General features: G+C 40.9%; 1 protein-coding gene across 5 annotated transcripts in view; it reads left to right on the top strand.

Moving 5' to 3' along the window:
* NTRK2 (neurotrophic tyrosine kinase, receptor, type 2) overlaps nucleotides 1–20,316 on the top strand; it is a 374,546-nt gene that overhangs the window by 49,779 nt on the left and 304,451 nt on the right. For 4 of the 5 annotated variants that reach the window (XM_011945896.1, XM_011945895.1, XM_011945897.1 and 1 more), the window contains 3 exons: nucleotides 4,272–4,408; nucleotides 4,939–5,071; nucleotides 8,633–8,938. In XM_011945896.1, coding sequence (XP_011801286.1) covers nucleotides 4,272–4,408; nucleotides 4,939–5,071; nucleotides 8,633–8,938 — 576 coding nt within the window. The remainder of the gene's footprint in view (nucleotides 1–4,271; nucleotides 4,409–4,938; nucleotides 5,072–8,632; nucleotides 8,939–20,316) is intronic. The other variant, XM_011945899.1, reaches the window with a different exon arrangement.

Below are 20,316 nucleotides of genomic sequence, written 5' to 3'. Positions count from 1 at the left end.
ATACTCTGGTGATTCACACACACAATAGAGTTTGGGAAGCTTTGGTGTAAAGAAAGTCAACATTTTCACTGCCTGGCTGATGATTTTCTGCTGAGGTCTACAGGCCAGTACATCCTTCCTGAAGGAATCCAGATCGAGAGACATCTACGTGGAGGTATCTGTCTGCCTGGGAAGCTGGTCGTCTCCGATCTCCAGCGAGGTTCCCCAGAGTGCAAAGGAAGACAGCTGTAGGGCTTAGAGTCAGGATCCTTTTACAGTAGAACTAGCAGCTCTTGGAAGCGTTGCTGGGCTTTGCTGTGTGTTTGTGCTGATTTCAAATCTTATTAAGCCAAGAAGTAGTGCCTGGCAAATGGTTTATCCCGCCTTGGCTATTCATGCTTCCCAATTCATTTTTATTGTGCTAATTAAACCTCAAGTGATATTTCAAGTACAGATTGTTTTTCCATTATTGAATCTTTGGCCGGCATGTTAACGCTGTAGAATTAACGTGAGTCAGATGCTTACTCATTTGTGGAAGACTTTACATTTAAGAGATCTAGACTTGGCCAATTTTGCTCAGATGCCTTTGATGACAGGGTGATACAATTTGTCTATAAATAAAGGAGACTCACTCTTCTCCAGAATAGACGTGTAATTATTTTTAAATAAAATAATTCCTTTATCAAGGAATCATAAATACCACTTTATCAGTGGTATTTAGGGTCCATGATGAAATGGATATGTATAGCTTGGGAGGTAGTGGTGAAGACCCTGAGCTTTGAGTTCAAATTCTAGGTCTGTATGTACTTGGACAATGTTCGATAATGTATTTGACTTTTCCAAAACTCATCTACTTCATTAATTAAATGAGGGCGAAATACTTATCTTCAAGACTGATTCTAAGGATGAGATAAAACAAGGTACTAGGCAAGAATATCTGGTTCAGTGAATGCCCAATAAATGCTAATATTAGTATTACTGTAATTAAATGCTTTTAGAGCTGTTAATTATGTAAGCTTAAGTTTGAAAAATAAAACCCACATGAGATTTTATAGGAAAAATTAACATTATGATGTAACATTTCCTACTGAGAATCTCTTTATTTTAACCTTTCTCTGCTCACAATTTCCAAACTATTAGATACATTTATAAAGGTATGAAATTCATTCCATGGGTTTGTACTTGATATGCCAGGGTGGGTGTCTTTAGACTTCATAGGTGGGGTCTGGCTATGGAGGGGGTCATACCTTGAGAACAAGCACCATGACAGGCCTTGACTCTGATGGTCACCCCAGAGTCAGCAGATAAATCTATAAATATAGAAAGTGGAAGAGTCGGTGGGGCATGGTGGCTCATGCCTATAATCCTAGCACTTTGGGAGGCCGAGGCAGGTGGAGTACCTGAGCTCAGGAGTTTGAGAACAGCCTGGGCAACATGGCAAAACCCCATCTCTACCAAAAATACAAAAAATTAGCCAGGCGTGGTGGTATGTACTGGTAATCCCAGCTACTCAGGAGGCTGAGGCACGAGAATCCTTGAACCCAGGTGGTGGAGGTTGCAGGGAGCAGAGATTGTGCCACTGCACTCCAGCCTGGGTGACAGAGCAAGATTATCTCAAATAAATAAATAAATAAATAAATAAATAAATAAACAAACAGGAAGAGGGAGAGTTATCAAAGCACAAACACTTGCAAGCTGAAAAAGCAGATGCATGAATAGTAACTGACTTAAGGGGTGAGAATGCTGGTTACCAAGTTGACGATGAAGAAAGCCAAGGGGAAACTTGGTTTATATGGCAGAACTACTACAATGCGTAGGGCGTGAGAGTACAGGTAACACCAAACACTGTATTGGTTGAAAGTCTGCTAAGCCCAGGTGACTGCACCTCTCCTGCCTCAGCAGAAAACTGGAGGCTTAATTCTCTAAAGTGGATAAAACAAAGGTTCTGAGAAACTCCAGATAGAGTGAGGCCATGGGAACCATAGAAAATATGATGGATTTACATACTGAATATTAATATTTCCAGGCCTCTTTCTCCTCCAAGCAGGAAATTGGAAGAGCATTATTTGAATAACTTGATCACCCCCTTCCTCAAAATGATTTCATGATCCTGACATCAGGTGGTACCTAGTAAATAGGCCAATAATATTGTCCTACAATGAAGCTGACAATTCATAAATTTGTGCAATGCTCCTAGTACCTCAATCTTAAAGATGTATGAATAGCCAGACATAATTGAGGAAAGCTTGTAATTGAAAGACAAACACAAAAGCAACAAAGAGAGAGAGAGAAAAAAAAATTGCTAGAAACAAAACTGATATAGAGAAAAGAAAAATTCAAGAAATGATTATAAATATATCATAGAAATCATAAGAGATATTGCATCCATGGAACAAGAAGAGGGTGCTACAAAATAAGAACATTCAGGAACAAAAGAAGAGCCTTGGGAATAAGAAATATGATAGAGGAATGAACAACCTTAAAAGCGGGCTTTAAAAATTAATCTAAAAAACTCTCCCTGCAAATACAGCAAATAAATGAAAAGCTGGAAAATAGGAAAGGAATGGAGAATTAATGGGCTATCTATAAGGTCCAACCTCCAAGCAATAGTTCTAAGTGGTTAAAAGTCACCCAGATTATGCCATTGACTTCAAGGGGATTTTTCACTAAGTAAGCCCATTTCTTCTATTTTGCCCTGACATGCTCCATAATAAATTGAACAGCTTAATTGTCATAGAAGTTGTGAAGAAAACACATTGAGAACAACAACAGACATCCAAGGCCACAAAGTTAGTATGTGCTGGGTTTAGGGTGTGGGACTTGTATTACACTCTCTGTTAATCATTGTTATATGTTTCATTGCTCTGTATAACTCTGGCTGTTAGAGGCTTTTTTTTTTTTTTTTGAAACCCCATGAAAGATGTAACATTGGTCTCTATTGGATGCTTACGGGAAGGAAGAGTTTGGAAGGGGGTCTCACTAGCCCCTGAAAGCCAGATCTTATTGGGGAATCCTCTCCCAGTGGTGGGAAAACCATGAGATACAGACTGTATAAATCTTATTCCAGTCTGATTTCGCTAATAAAGAAAGATGGCTTTGCCATAGGAATACATGATAAGAGAAGGGTTTATCCATAATAATGTGAAGATGACGGATCAAATATTGCCAGGTGGGTGGGTTAATTGCAATTTAACGGTTGTTGAACATGAATTGCCTTCTTTGACCTCCAGGTTCTGATCTGACTTACTGCTGTATCATAGTTCTGCAGGACATAACTGTCAGGTGACTATAGTCCCAAGCAGAGTTCCTGACACCAAGAGAGGGACAGGCTCCACTAGCAGGTCCTGACATATTGTTATACCCTCTAAGACATGCCTACGTGTAAAAAATACCATGATTCTTATGCAGTTTAAAGCAGTGTCCACACTCAGTTGGTGTGATAATTTCATGAAGTGATAGCAGCATCCCTAAAATTACACATAGCTTTTGAAATATAAAAGTATAAAAATGATGCTTTGCTGGACTATTAAAAAATGTTTATAAGGTTCGGAGTTTCATCTGATAAGTACATTCTCAGAGTCTTTCCAATAAAAAGAACTTTTCACTGAAATGAGTCCATATACCCATTTTCATTATATTCTAAATAAGATAGCAGTTTTACCTATAATATTTAACTATGATTTACGTAACTTTGAAACATTGTAACACTGTAATAGTTCAAACTGCCTGTCTTTGAAAAATGATTTGAAACTACATTTTCTTCAATAGAATGAGTCTTTCAAAATCTGTGTCTGGTAGAGGGTTAGATTTGTGAGAGTTACTTAAAGCAAAAAACAGATTTTTGCAAAAACGGCATAGCTGCATCTCACCCTTTTGTGTTCTTGAGCATTAAAAAAAAAAATGGGGGGTAGGAGACAGAAGGAAATAAAAGACATGATGTCAGTCCATAGGTACAATCTCTGTTTATGTGCAAAAACTGGATTAGTAACTGTAGAACAGAAAAAGAGGTGGAAGACGGTTCTTTATACTAGTGTTCTTAAAATAAAAGGTTATTAGGCAATAATGCTTTAAGAAATATGCATAATTTATTTTGAAATCTATAGCTTTTTTTGATTTATGTTAAATCTATGAAGCTGATCAAAGTGGCACTTTTTCAGATCAACATAAATCAGTCTCAAAAAGCAATTAAAGATTGATTTTTAAAGCATAAACAGTTTTCAGTTTATTACTTTTAGTTTGATACTGCATTTAACTATTTGCATATGCCTCTGTTTACTTTTCTTGTTCCATAGGTTTACCATCTGCAAATTTGGCCGCACCTAACCTCACTGTGGAGGAAGGAAAGTCTATCACGTTATCCTGTAGTGTGGCAGGCGATCCGGTTCCTAATATGTATTGGGATGTTGGTAATCTGGTTTCCAAACATATGGTAAGGCTTGTGTTTGGCTGTGTCTTAATAGAGAGACAAGAGTGTTTCAGAATGTGAGAATGTATTAAACCTAGTGATGATCATTTGATGTTTTATAGGGCTACATATAGAAATTTACAAAGAGTTTTTGATGTACATTTACTTTCTACTTATTCTTAATTAACAAAGACTAATGCAGGCTTGCATTTTAGTTATGCATACCTAAGAGAGCGAGGAGTCTTTATATCCCTACTGAGCTCTTTGTATCACAAAGTGAGTGACTTTCCCTGTGGCCTTCTCCCTTGGAGGGAATTCAGGGATCAAGTCTCATGCACTTAGCAACTGAAACCTAGAGAAATAGAATAACTTCTGATTTACTTCTTTACCTGAGCCTATTTCAGGCAGAGAAGTTTTTCTAATGCTGTATATATATATATAATATTATATTTATATATTTGTTTTTTTCTCTAGTTAGGGGAAGAAACCCCAAATCTTGTCACTTTGGGATCAATCCTAATCAAGGTTATTTTTGTCTGTTAATTCATTTGTAGAATGAAACAAGCCACACACAGGGCTCCTTAAGGATAACTAACATTTCATCCGATGACAGTGGGAAGCAAATCTCTTGTGTGGCAGAAAATCTTGTAGGAGAAGATCAAGATTCTGTCAACCTCACTGTGCATTGTACGTAATCAGACTGGCATGTGTTTTTAATAGCAAATGATCACGGACATACCTATGTTTGTTGCTGGGGCACTCTGGGTGCTGCTTACATTTGTTAAAAAAGTATATGCAGTGTTTTGTGCATACTCAATTAAGAAACATTATCAACCTCTTTTACTTGTTCAATTTCTGCTTAATAACTCTTGCTCATGCATGATCTTTCTTTTAAGCTTCTTTTTTGATTTTGAGCTTGTCATTTTGTGCCTTCCTCTGTCTTTTTTCTGATAGAATATATTTTGGGCTGGTTGCTCCCTCTTATCAATGTTTTAGCTTAAATTTTCGTAAACCAGTTTCTAAAACTTTCTTCCTCTATAAAAGCAATATGATGCTTTCAAGTTATGATACCTGAAGTATTTACTGGCTGTTCACAAATGCCTAATTGTACTGTTGATAAAATAAAACCTCCTTCGTTTGATAATCAAGCTTCTGTGAGAAGGTAGGATTAGTCCTACCTAAATTACTGAAAATTATTATCAGCTGTAGAAAACTTTTGTTATTATTGTTTTAAATTTCTGTGTACATCGAATCTAAGTTCAAAGATATCCATCTTCTTAATTAAACATAAGTATACTTTTTTTCACTATTGTAACTAATTACATTTTGAAATTCCAAATTATGGCTTTTAGCTTGAAAGTGTATATTTAGTAAAAACTATATAGACACTTCACATCATTGTAAATTCTGAGCTGGCATGGTATAAATTAATGAGGTTTTACTCCATTTGGATTAGAATTTGGATGAGAAAAACATGAAAGTGCATGTGTGTAAGTGTGTGTATGAGTTACACACGTGTAGACCCGTGGCCATAGCTGGCATCAATATGCTGGTTAACACTCACTCACAGCACACATTCAGTGTGTGATTGCTGGAGTGAATGATTGAAATCATCAGCTGTAATCCTTTATCACTGTCAGTACAACCACCATGCCCAGTGGGTACTAAACTCGTAATTTCTCATCATTTTGACCCCCTCAGAAGCCTGAAGTCAATGTTATCTCCAAACATATGCAACCACTTCCAACCGTATGTCCTTAAATCAGCACCTAACCCAAAATTCATTTGCGCATGGTGGAAGGCATGATGGGCCCTGGGTGTGGGAACCTGGGCTGGTGGGAGGAAGGTAAGTGTGACCCCTGCCCCACTGTGGTCCTTGTCGTGGTTGGTTTATAGCACAGGTCTACAAGTGTGTGTATCTACACATGCATGGACCTTATTTTGTATAAAATATATACATATAGGGTCCCCCAAATTATATTTAAACTGAATTTTCATAGATGAAATCACATATTCAACCTTTTGTTTTCCAAAGACTATTTTGAGGAGGCCTGTGAGAGATACTTGGTAAAGCAAACAATTAAGCTTTGCCAATTTACGTTTAGTAATATCACATTTCTCAGAGGGAGGGACATTGTTACAACATACATGTGCAGAGTTCGGCTTCGCAGGTGCTCAGTTGAGAGGAATGTCACTGGTAACTGGAAATCTTTCTGTAAATTATGAAAGTGAGTTAGGTTCTTTTATCAGCTTGGCTTCTTCCTAGGTAGTATTGTGGGAGGATTTATCTGAAGAGAAGTAAGGGGGTAATATCATATTACCTGCTCTCTATTAAAAATATCCAAATGAGTTTTTTCCTCAGTTTCAGGTTAATATCTGTACAGTCACTAGGCTCTGAAAAATTGACCTTATCTGTTATAGTTTAGACAAAGACCAGAAGCAATAAATGATAAAGAATATTAACCACTGGCCGGGCGCGGTGGCTCACGCCTGTAATCCCAGCACTTTGGTAGGCCGAGGCGGGTGGATCACTTGAGATCAGGAGTTCAAGACCCGCCTGGGAAACATGGTGAAACCCTGTCTCTACTAGAAATACTAACATTAGCCGGGCATGATGTCAGGCGCCTGTAATCCCAGCTACTCAGAAGGCTGAGACATGAGAATCGCTTGAACCTGGGAGGCAGAGGTTGCAGTGAGCTGAGATCATGCCACTGCACTCCAGCCTGGGTGACAGAGCGAGACTCTGTCTAAAAAAACAAAAACAAACAACAAAAAATATTAACAACAAAGATAACCAGTGCAGAGACCCCACTCAGATGTTTTGTCTGTTCCCTGGCTACGATGCCTTAGATTTTTTTCTCCTCTTGTTTGATGAACACATACAGTCAAGAAGCAGTGCCTGAAAGGGAAGGGCCACTGGATTAAACATCAGGAGACAAGATTCTTGTTCCAGATCTGCCTTGCTCAGTAACCTTGATGAGCTCACTTAACTTTATTGCACTTTGGTTTCTTCATCTGAAAAAATGATGCTATTAGATCTCAAAGGTCTTTTCCAGTCCTTGATTTTGTAATTACCAAAGTCAGACTACATTAAAATAAATAGATGAAGTATTTTAAATACCCTCACTTAGGATAAGTACTCTGTTTAAAGATTCTACTTGATAATGTTTGTTTCCCCAAAGCATAAAGTGCTTTATATCTAAAATTGAAATAATCCCTACTCTGTCCAGGCTTAAATTGGACCCCAAACATTTAAAGCATCCAAACGTTGGCATCTAGGATCCTAGCAAAAATGGACAACACTATAATGAAATGTGATACTTTCTTTCTTTTTTTTTTTTTTTTTTTTCAGACGGAGTCTTGCTCTGTCGCCCAGGCTGGAGTGCAGTGGCGCAATCTCAGCTCACTGCAAGCTCTGCCTCTCAGGTTCCCTCCATTCTCCTACCTCAGCCTCCCGAGTAGCTGGGACTACAGGCGCCCGCCATCTCGCCCGGCTAGTTTTTTGTATTTTTTAGTAGAGACGGGGTTTCACCGTGTAGACCAGGATGGTCTCGATCTCCTGACCTCGTGATCCACCCGTCTCGGCCTCCCAAAGTGCTGGGATTACAGGCTTGAGCCACCGCGCCCGGCCGAAATGTGATACTTTCAAAGAGTATTTACTATTGACAATCAGTAATAAATATTGATTTATTAAACTTATAATAATTCATCATCAGCAGTAACATTTATTGCATTAATCAGTTTGATCTGTTTTCGAAGTTATGTGAGATCAAGGCTTCAGGTAAAATTTTAAAAGTCGTTCTTGTTATTTGTATTATTTAGGAAAGAAGTTCTATCAAAAAGTATTCATTATTTTATTATTTTGGGTTTTTTTTGGTGATGAATCTGTATAATATCAAGATACAGATATTAGAAACCAAAGTCAACTTCAAATGGACTCTTTCCACTCAGAAATCTCTTGGATCTGTTTGGAGCTAGTTTTCGCTTATACTGAATAGATTTGAGAAATGACTGTAATGCATGGGTCTTAAGTAGAACACAGAAAGGAATCTCTCTGAAGCTCTCTGTAGGGAGTTACATCCACCCTGATGATGATACAAAATACTGATGGATTCCAGAGTTTCTGATCATGTGTTTTTCTAAGCCATACAGTGGTTGAGTAAAATTCCCTATCAATGACACAGACATCTCGAGATGGGGAGAATTCTGAGCTTTCTGATGCTATTAACTCTCTCTTTTTCAATTTAGTTGCACCAACTATCACATTTCTCGAATCTCCAACCTCAGACCACCACTGGTGCATTCCATTCACTGTGAAAGGCAACCCCAAACCAGCGCTTCAGTGGTTCTATAACGGGGCAATATTGAATGAGTCCAAATACATCTGTACTAAAATACATGTTACCAATCACACGGAGTACCACGGCTGCCTCCAGCTGGATAATCCCACTCACATGAACAATGGGGACTACACTCTAATAGCCAAGAATGAGTATGGGAAGGATGAGAAACAGATTTCTGCTCACTTCATGGGCTGGCCTGGAATTGACGATGGTGAGTAACTGACGCTTTTGTATGTGGGGAGAAGATAGAGTCTATCATTCAGCTATTGACAAAACCACGTATACAATAAACCATCCCCAAACCCAGTGGCTTAAAACTCCATTATTTAATCTTGCTCATGGATCCATAGGTCAGCGGAGTGGCTTTATTTTGCATGTATTTATTGTGGGAATCAGGGTCATGAGGCAGCAGCTACACAGGAGATGTGCTTGCTCTGACAAGTGCAGAGTGAAAGAGGACAACTGGAACAATGTGAGGCTTCCTAAGGCCTAGATTCAGTACTGGTTCACTGGACTGTCTCTTCAGCTTATCTACCATTGGCCAAAGCAAGTCACAGGGCCAAAACCAAGTTAAGGGGCAGGGAGTTATACTCCTCCCAAGAAGGTGATGAGGAAATTGATAATTTTGAATAGTTACCTGATGTACGCTGGATTAATAACAACTCTAGAGTGCCCCTTATGAGAAAAGGGTCATTGTTCTTATTACCATCATTGCTGCAAGTGTTCAATGAGATTTTGTACCCACAGTGGAAAAACCCATGCAAAACTACAAGCACAGGAACTGTGTTTGGTTGGCTTGTGATGCCTTGAAGATTTATTTTCTAGCCTCTTACCTAATTCAAAAAGGAGAATTCTGGTTTCTCATCCATGGATGAGAAATTAGTGTCTTGGACTGTTTTGCTTACCCGGGCCGGGCTGACTGAGCTGAGTGATTCTTTTATTGGCTCCCAAGCTGTTTTTCTAGGAGTGATAATAGAGCCTCTCTGGCCAAAGGCTTGGCCTGTGGAAAGGATGGCTAGCGTCAGGGGTCTACTCTGGGCATAGCAGGAGCATGTCAGTGTGAGCTTCAGGAACAGTGGGACAAGTGTCATGCATTTGCCTGCTTCAGATGCTGTCCTTCAGTGGAGTGTTCTTACCTACTCAGTCTCATTGCCCAAATGCTTGCTACCAACGTGATGGCCAAGGCCTGTGTTTGGATGTTGGGAGCTGTATGTGAATAGAGTTCCTCACCAGAGTAGCTCTGAGTCAGTCAAAGTCATGCAAAGATGACTTGGCAGAGAGAAGGGAAAATAGAACCCTGGAGACTTGTGAGGCAGGGGTGCTTGGGCTGCATGTACCTGTGTGGCTCCCAGGGCCCCGCCACTGGCAAAGGTGGTCCATGCAAATCCATCTCTGCAAAACGACAAACAAGAATGCAGTCCTTCTCATTACATGATAAGTTCCTATTATTTTGCTCTTCACTAGACCTCTTTTTAAATGCACAGGCTTCTTTAGTATGTTCAAAATGTGATTTGGAATATATGTTTGATTTACAAACAGCAGCCCTTCAGGAGCACATAAAACAAGCAATATTTGGATGCAGTACCCTGACACCCCTGGCTGTTGTTGTCTTTTCCATTAAATCTTCTTCTTAATTGAGAGTTTAGCTGCTTGGCTGTGGTTGCTGTAGTAAATCTCCAGCTTACAGTGTGCAGGAAGTCATGTTTGAGGGAATAACAGCTTCATAGTTAAATCCAGAGACACTGATTTAGGACAGTAGCTTTTTGCTTGTTCTTACATAAACTTTTTACTTCTGAATAATTTTAGATCTGTAGAAAAGTTGCAAAGATAGTATAGAACGTTCACAGACTTCCCCCACCATTGTTAATGTCTTACATTACTGTGGCACATTTGTCACAAATAAGACACTAGTATTGGTACATTACTAATAACTGAACTTCACACTTATCTGAATTTCACCAATGGCCCTTTGAAACACTTGGGGGCAAAATCTGATTCAGAGTGAGGGTCTGCAGTTAAAAGCTGTCAGAAGTGGTCTGAGTCATTTTTATATCAATGCACAGTACTGTCAGTGTAAAGCCAGTAGCTTCTGTTTTGGGAAGGATTTTCATCTTTCCTTTTGAACATTTCTGTATGGTACTGATATGTGGTAGAGCTGAACTCTTCTTACCCATGTGGCTTCATTTTCGTTGATCATTTCTATTAGTTTTAACTTAGCTTGTGATGGGAAAGAATTGTTTTCTGGTATAAGAATAACTTGGTGTTTCTCAAACATTCCCTTTAAAAGAAATAATTTTTTGTAAAAATACAACTTAAACTCAATTTTATAAATATGTTTCTTCCCCTCCTTTCTTTCCATCTTCTTGTTCATGAATTTATTAGGTCTTTAAAATATTAATATCTGCTTTTAGAAAAGCCCATTTTTTTGTTCTCTAAGTATTTACTTAAGTGTCAGCTATCAAAGAGTAATAAATGAAAGTGGAAATGAAGGGGACTTGGCCCAGGGTAACAGTGGATATAAATGGCCCTTGTGGATCATAAACCAGTGTGACCGATTAGAGATTGACCCCACTTGGCTAGGGGAATAGAATTGTTGTGGGTATTTATGAGACTCACAGCCATAGTGCACAATGACCTTTCTTAGAATTCCTTCCTTTCTCATTTAACCTCCTTTAAAACTACAGAAAAATAAACAAATAGCAAAAAAAAAAAAAAAAAAAAAAATTCCCTGCTGGTGTGAATGAAGTACATTCCAACTTAAGGACAGCAGGTCAAGTTTGGCTTTATAGTCCATTAATACTTCTACTATTATCATATAGTAATTGATGAAGTTTGGCTCTCACAAATATTTTTTATAAGAAATTTCAGCCTCTTTCTCCCAGTTGTTTTGGTAAGATCCCACCTTCCCTTTTTTTTATTTGTTATATTGGAAGTTTCCTGGCTTACAAGGAAGCAGGCAGCCTGGGTTCACTGTGAAACTAGTTGCATTTCCATACAGAGCCGGAATTAATGTGACAGTTCTGGTGTCCCTTAGAAGGACCTAAGCACCTCATTCAGCTTAGAGCAGATTTCTGCCCAGGCTCAGTGGCTCATGTCTGTAATCCCAGAACTTTGGGAAACTGAAGTGGGTAGATCACTTGGGCTTAGGAGTTCAAGACCAGCCTGGGCAACATGACAAAACCCCTTCTCTAAAATATTGCAAGAATTAACTGGGTGTGGTGCGTGTGCCTGTAGTCTCAGCTACTCAGGAGGCTGAGGTGAGAGGATTGCTTGAGCCCGGGAGGTGGAGGTTACAGTGAGTCATGATCGTGCCACTGCACTCCAGCGTGGGTGACAGTACCAGATCCTGTCTCAAAAAGAACACATAAAACATATTTTTCAAAAAAGAACAAAGATTTCCCTGGGATGGTCATTTTGCTTAGGAACTTGTTTTTTAAAACAGAGAATAAAGTATACTGAAAGAAACTGAAGCATAAATAAACCAAACGTCTCTGAAGCAAAAATTGGTGAGCATGGAAGAGGATGGACCAATTGGATGTGATGACAGTCATCATAACCTTTACTCCTGCTTGGGATGCAGATACTAGACGAGGTGGCAGACACCCTGCTCTCCACTTGGAGGAAGGATGGAGAAGTTCCACCCCAAGCCAGTGGCAGCCCAGTCCAAGGGGGTACCAGTCACAGCGTGTGAGGATGTGAGGCAGGCACTAAAAGAGAGCAGCCCAGCAAACCAAGATACCCGTGTAATGGCTCTTGAGAATGTTGGGGGCCTTGCAGACTCTGCCATTTCCCCAGCCAGCAGGCTAATGTGGAAGGACAGGTGCCAGCAGATCTTCAGATGTCAGCAGGACCCCAGACACCAAGCCAGCACCCTTCCCCATCTGTTAATCACTGGAAACCTGGCTGGTAACCCAGAAAGAGAAAAGACCTTCCCAGACTTCAGATACTAAATTGATCATTTTGGGTCCCACATTTAAGAACTGAACTTAGCTCCAGTTAGTTTGGGATTGTGTTTAAGGCATAAAATGCAAACTTTCAGCTTCAAAGTGAAATCTAGAAATCCATGATGTTTCTCTTCTAGCACGCTGAAGAGCACAACTTGTGACAATCAAACAACAGGAGTTTTATGTTACTTTTGTTTTCCATCATGTCTTTAAAATCCATTCAGTAGGAGAGATCTTCCCTGGCTCCCAGAACAGTAGCTTCCTGCCCCTTGTTGCATATTTGAATTAACTGGGGACTTTTTGTCACTATTTTGTTTGATTACTTTTTTTTTTTTTGAGGCGGAGTCTTGCTCTGTCGCCCAGGCTGGAGTGCAGTGGCGTGATCTCGGCTCACTGCCAGCTCTGCCTCCCGGGTTCACGCCATTCTGATTACATTTTTAAATACACATTCCTGGGGCCTAGCTTTAGCAACTCAGATTCAGTGGCTCTGGGATGAGAGTTGGGCTTTGGCTTTTTGTTGTTGTTGTTTTTAAGGTCCCTAGTGATTCCAGTGAGTAACCAGGAGTGAGCCTCACTGATTGGAGGAAAACTCTGAGCTGTGTAACATTTTTCTGCTTATGATTGAGTGACAAACAATCCTTTGGTTATTTTCAGCTGCAGATAGAATCTCAATTGAGAAATGGCATGTCCCACCTGAGCTAGAAATGAAAACTCTGGATTCGAGCTCATGGCCAGTCTCCTGTCCTCCCCAAGTTCAGGCTGGCTGTATGGGGTCAGGGATGGAGTTTGCCGAGGTTTCAGTGCCCCTGCTGCCCAGGTGAAAGGGGGTGGAGAAGGAGATGACAGGGAAGTTTGCTCACTAGTGACTTTGTGCCCTTGGGACCTAGGAATGTTCAAAGCTGATATGCAGACTTTCTTTCCTGGATACCTTTGTGGGCTCTTGGAGATTTCTCTCTCTGTATTTCCCATGACATGAACAAATGTACCTCTGCTCCAGTTGGCACAAGCAATTCCTGACTCCAGGAACGTACTTTGTGTTGTTGGGGTCCCTCAGCAGGACCTAAGACTCCCCACAAAGACTTTCTCCTGTGCTGCCTCTGGACTGCAGGGGGCACTCATAGTCTCTTGTCCTCTGGATGTACAGGTCAAGCCAAATGCCACCTACACCCCACGGCTGCAGGCTTCTTTCACCTTCTCTGGCAAGGGTCAGGCCTTGTCCTCTGAGCCATCCATTTGTAGAGAACATACTTCAAGCTCTCGGAGTGGTTCCGTGGAAGCCCCTCGGTGGGGTGGTGTCAGAGCAGCACTTCCCCAAAGAAACTTCTTTATAAATCCTTCCTTGTTCTCTCCTTCCAGGGATCTCTTACACTCTCAAGGTGAATCAGACATTTCCAAGGACATGGATCTAGTTCTCAGTCAGTCAGTTCCTTTGTGATTTCTGCCTCTAAGTGTCTCACATCCACTTTGGTATCAGTTACTGAGGCAGGGAGAGTCTCACTTAACATCCTGTTATACTAGAATCTAGGGATTTTGAACAATGTGCCAGCTGTCTTTGAAGGTATGAGAAGCAGAGGGTCCTGGGCTACCCCTTGCGGTGAGTTATAACAATTGAGACAACATAGACCCTACCCCTTAGGAAGGTGGCAGGAGTGAGGTGCAGGACGGTGGGAATAAAACACAGCCCATATAACGAAGACACCCTAGCCACCCGTAAAATAGAAAGGGTAGAGAAACACTTGACCGCTTATTCCTGTCCCCTGTTCCTCTTTGAGGTTGCCTTCATCCTGGTTGTAAGAGATCAGCTTCTCATTCCCAGGGATGTTCCTGCTTGATATTAGGCAGGACCCAGTTGAAGGTATGCAGAAATTACAGGCAATAAAGGACAAAGACATCTCTTTAAATCCTCTTTCTCATGGAAGCCAGTGAACAGAGACTATCAAATGGAATAGGTGGAGCTTCTAAGACTTTACTTCTAATGAGATAAATTTTCACTTACTCTCTATGCAAATGACTCATTCAGATCTGATGTTTGAACTTGGAATCCTGAGCATAGTTAGCCTCCACTCTCCATGTTATTTAAAGAGCAGCTTTGGTGCAATGGGAAGGGTTTGGGTTTTGAATTCAGATCTGATTCAGTCACAGATCTGAGTTTCATCCTCCATGATCTATGTGGCTTTGAGCAATTTTCTTAACACCTCAGAGTGTGAAGTGTGACTTTCCTTCTCCATAAAGTGTAGGGTTCTAGCCCCAAGTAGAGGGCATCTCTGTGCCTACCTAAGGAGCGACTAACATTGAGCACCTCCCTGACATGTGTCAGCCCCAGCTTAGAAGGTTGCCGCCTTGAGGCTGAGCATGTCTGAAGTGTCCGATGCAGTGCTTGACACATGACAGGCAGGTGCTCAGTGTTATTTATCCTCTTCTTAGGTAGGCTTTGAGAATATGATAAAGGAGGCGAACATTCCCCACCTCCCTTTGTGTTCATGCCCTGTAGCCATTAGGGAGAAACTTTCTACCCAGAAATGCTTTTATCTCATACTAACTTTGCCCTTCCTCATTCAGAAGCATGGGCTTACCCAGAAAAAGGACCTTGAGACTCCTATCATTTTACTACCTTAGCTTTCTAGACTTGGCCCTTGATATGATTTGTCTATGTCCCCACCCAAATCTCATCTTGAATTGTAGCTCCCATGATTTCCACATGTGGTGGGAGGGACCTAATGGGAGGTCATTGAATCATGGGGCGGAGTTTTCCTGTGCTGTTCTCGTGACAGTAAATAAGTCTTACGGAATCTGATGGTTTGATAAAGGGAAGTTCCCCTGCACACACTCTTGCTTGCCTACTGCCATGTAAGGCATGTCTTGCTTCCCCTTTACTTTCTGCCATGATTGTGAGGCTTCCCCAGCCATATGGAACTATGAGTCAATTCAACCTCTTTCCTTTATAAATTACCCAGTCCTGGGTATGTCTTTATCAGCAGCGTGCAAACAAGCTAATACAGCCCTTTAAGGAGCAAATTAAGTAAAAAATTTGACCCACCTTTCAGAGGGTGGTCAGTCTTAGATCTTTCTGCTGTCTAAACTCTTTTCCCCCATCTCCTTTTCATTTGGAATGTGGCCCAGAAATGTGCCATTGGGGACAAAACCAATCTCCTGTCCTTTCTCCTTTTTTGTGGCTATGGTCAAAGATACCCTGACTCCAATGTTGGGGTACCTAGCTATTACTTTGTGTTTCATTGAAAAAATTGTCATTTTTTGCTGGGTGCAGTGACTCACACTTGTAATCCCAGCATTTTGGGACACCGAGGCTTGAGGATCCCCTGAGGCCGGGAGTTCCAGGCCAGTCTGGGCAACAAAGTGAGACCCCGTGTCTACAAAAAATACAAAGAAATAAAAATAAAAATGATCATCCTTCATGCTCACTGAGACCTTTTGACTCTGGTAAAACTTCTCAGTGAGTTGTAAATCAGGGCTTCTCGAACTTTAATGCACATACCAGACTCCTGGGGACCCTGTTAACATGAAGATTATGATTCAATGGATTTGAAAATGAGCCTAAATACTGTATTTCTAACAAGCCCCCCCGATGATGCCAGTACTGCTGGTCCATGAATCATGCTTTGCATAGTGAGGATGCCCTGCAGAAGCCAGAGGGGCCACTGGAAGAACTGGTCAGGCATCCGTCAAGATGACCTCACTGACTTACCTTGAGGATATCAAATAGTAATAACAATACAAATATAGAATAAATGGTGCACAGAGATGCCCTCTAATTGGTTTTGGCATAAAGTCGGATGAATTTAATATGTGGCTTAAGAAGGATAGGGAGAGGCTGGGCGTGGTAATCCCAGCACTTTGGGAGGCCAGGGCGGGTGGATCATGAGGTCAGGAGATTGAGACCATCCTGGCTAACATGGTGAAACCCTGTCTCTACTAAAAATACAAAAAAATTAGCCGGGCATAGTGGCGGGCAACTGTACTCCTAGCTATTGGGGAGACTGAGGCAGGAGAATGGCATGAACCCGGGAGGCGGAGCTTGCAGTGAGCCGAGATCGCACCATTGCGTTCCAGCCTGGGAGACAGAGCCAGACTCTGTTTCAAAAAAAAAAAAAAAAAAAAAAGAAGGCTAGGGAGAATGAATTAAAAAGTAGAGACAGTAGTTGCAGGCATGCAGACACACACAGGGTGGGGTTATCTGAGGATTCTTCAAAAGTTCTCATGTATCCTATTTAGCTTACCAGCCAAAAAGAAAGACTTGTCTAAGATGAAATTGATCCACTATATGTCAGTCATTGAAATTCAATCCTACATATAAAAATCCCTTCATGAACCAGAAAGTGTACATGGAGAGTGAGTGGAGATTAGAAGTGATGAAGGTTTCTTTTTAAGTAGAATTTGAGGCAGAAATTCATGGCAGAGAGATCACTTATGATTTGTTGTGGGGAAGAAACCTGGAGCCTTTGTTAGCATTTTCTGATCAGATAGCCCAAGTGGCAAGAATTTTGAAGGCCAGATAGTCCCATAAATGTGAACATCATGTTGATGCAAAGTAGATTCTGTTCAGAATCATTACCCAAGTGATTTAACCCTTTGGCTTGGAACAAACCTAACCAGAGCACCAGATGATAAAATACCCTCGTGTTAAAGCTTACCATTCTTTAGGCAGCGCATAAAGAGTGTCTCTATGGCCCACTCATTCAGGAAGAATGTCACAGCTCAAGAATGCCCATTCACACAAGCAGTGGGAGTCAGTGACTTGCGCTTCCTAATTCAGGAACTCCTGTCTCCTATGCAAGATGCGCGTCAGGAACAAACTATAAATATTGGAAGAGCTTTTCCCACAGCTTCTCCTTCCGCGCTGTTTTATCGAAAGATTCATGACGTCTGGATGAACTAGAGCTCTCTGCGGCACTTAGAATGCCCCACACTGGTGGATTTAGATTTGGTGTACTTAGTCTAAAGAACGAGGGGAGAGGAAATTTCTCCAAATGTTATGCATTAAATAAAGCTCTCCTGGCACAGGACCTATTTCTTGTCCTGGAGGTGACGGAGAGAAAGTTATGTCTGCTTTTCTGCCTTAAATAACTGAGAAGAGAACGATTTGGCCATAGATTCAGAATAATGATAATTAAGATTTATACTTAAATGGCTCCTTATGCCTCAGGAGTACTAATGTTAGTTAATTATGCTTCCCAAAGCTCCTGAGGAATTGCCAGAGCCAATGCTATTATCCTCTCCTGTCTTATAGAAGACTCCATTGTTACAGAAAAAGTGGAGACTCCCAGTGCTGTATAGCAGATGAGTGGTTCAGCCAGAAAGGAAACCCACATATTGCAATGCCGATTTCAGGTGCTGAGTTCAGCCTGCCTTTCTGAAAGACAAGAGGAGAAGAACCTGAAAATCAAAAGGCTGATCCCCCCATGAGTGAGAAAACACTGTCGGCAAAGCAAGGACAGTTTACTTGAATAGAACAAATCTTTTGTAATTGCCTTATCGTATGGAATGCTTTGAAATATTTTTTTTCAGGATCACATGATCACATTAAATAGAGTCTGCAAATAGAATGGATAGAAAAATCTTTTCTCTCTCTCTCTCTTTTTGGTAGAGCATGAGAGGGAGACTACAAGTTTAAAGGAAGGAAACAGATGTGTCTTCCTGGCCTCCCCATTATTTTTTATCTTGTTAGCGGAGTGGAAAATGAACCCTACTGTCAGGCTACCTCTCTTCCCTCAATTTTTTTTTTTTTTTTTTACCCTACAAACGTGTTTTTCCTTTAACTGTAGAGTCTTAACAGTTGAAATGTCATAAAGATGTTTTCTCTCTCATCAAGATTTACATAAAGTCATAAGATTATTCATGACTATAAGTGAGTTTAGAAGACGGAAATAAAATGGCCCTATTTTAGGTTATTTTGCATGGAATTAGGAGGATGGTGCAGTGCTTGGGTTTGATGCTGTTGGGGAAAGAACAAAGTGATTCCATCTTTGATGTGTGGAAGCCCAAATGCCCTCAGGGCTCATCTGCCTCTTGGAGGTGCAGACCTCACTGGCTCCCTGGGAAGCTTTGTCAGGAGTGCGGCTGTGGCTGTGATACAGTCGCTATCGTTCTTTTATTATTTTTTTCAACTTGTACTTTAGAATCAGGGGGTGCATGTGCAGGTTTGTTACGTGGGTCTATTATGTGATGCTGAGGATGGGGATGTGACTGAACCTGTTACCCAGGGAGTGAGCATGGTATCCAATAGGCAGTTTTTCAGCCATCCCCCTATCCATCTCTTTCCACCTTCAGTGGTCCCACATGGGGCACTTCAGGCTGCACCGTGCACTGGCTACTCCCTTCTGGTAATTCTTGACAGCATTCCTTAGGTCAAGAACAAAGTAAAGGTGAATATGGCACCTTAGGATGCTCAACGTATTCTTCAGAAAACAGGATTTGACCATCAGATGTGCAGACATTGGTACTTGGCCTTCAACCTCTTTCAGCAGGGGAGGAGTTGCACCTTTTACACCCCAGTGAGCTGTGGGGGTCAGACAGTCTGCTGCTTATTTGGAACTCCAGTGGGTTGAATAGAGTTCCTGGATTTCAATATGTTATTCCACCATCTCCCAACATGAAGCTTTAAGGCTTGATGCTACCTCTTGCTACCTGAATCTGAGATTTCTGATTTGATGAGCACTACTAGGACAGCACTCAAGGAATCATAATAACCCTTTCAAAACCCCACTTTCAGGGCACAGCTCAAGTCAGATGCAGCTTCTTTGTCTTTCATTAATTCTCTTTTCCTCGGATTTTTTTTCTCATAGCTGGTGTTTGTCTTTCCTCAGTGACCTTTTGGTCCTGAATATCTCCAACAGGGCTTCCTAACTTCAGCATATAACAGTGTGCAACAGTATGTAATGAAGGAACCATTTAGAAATTAGACTTAAAAATGGCAAGACATTTTCAACATCTGACCATTGCCAGAAGTCTAAAAAGAAAGTGATATATTTTTTCTGTCAGCATTTAAAATGATGGTAATAATTACCTTACCGTTAGAGTGTAAATATCATGGGAGGTTTTGCTAAACTAGGAAGTTGCTGGAAGCAAAATACTTGATGAGCTGGGGTCAGCTGGAGTAATGTGACTCTCGCTTTTCATAAACATTAGGTCTGTGCATCCTCTCATGTGCCAGTCTAACTAAACCTTTGTATAGTGAAAGGTGTTCATTTGTTGTGGTGAGTAGACTTTTGTCAGACGTAGTGCAGTATGCTTGGGAGAAATAAAAGCAACTCTGTTATAGTTCATCTCACATTGTCTTTTTGCGAGTTTCATAATCTTACACTAAATATGGCTATTACGCATAAAAGTAAAGTGACAGCACTTGTCATACACCTGGGAGGATGAAGTTAGGAAAAAATAGTGCTTTTCACAAAGTTTAGATACGGTTTTGCTGGTGAACTTAGCAGGAAAGGCATGCGCTGATACGAGTCATAAGTCTGGATGGACACTGACCTATTTTTTATTAAATAAAATAAAATAACTAAGTTATTTATTTATTTTTGAGTCAGACTCTCACTTTGTTGCCCAGGCTGGAGTGCAGTGGTGTGATCTCAGCTCACTGCAACCACCATTTCCCAGGTTCAAGCGATTCTCATGCCTCAGCCTCCAG

Source organism: Colobus angolensis, unplaced genomic scaffold, assembly GCF_000951035.1.
Source record: "Colobus angolensis palliatus isolate OR3802 unplaced genomic scaffold, Cang.pa_1.0 Scaffold246, whole genome shotgun sequence".
In the NCBI taxonomy this organism is placed as follows: Eukaryota; Metazoa; Chordata; class Mammalia; order Primates; family Cercopithecidae; genus Colobus; species Colobus angolensis.
This window is presented reverse-complemented; position numbering and strand designations above follow the sequence as displayed.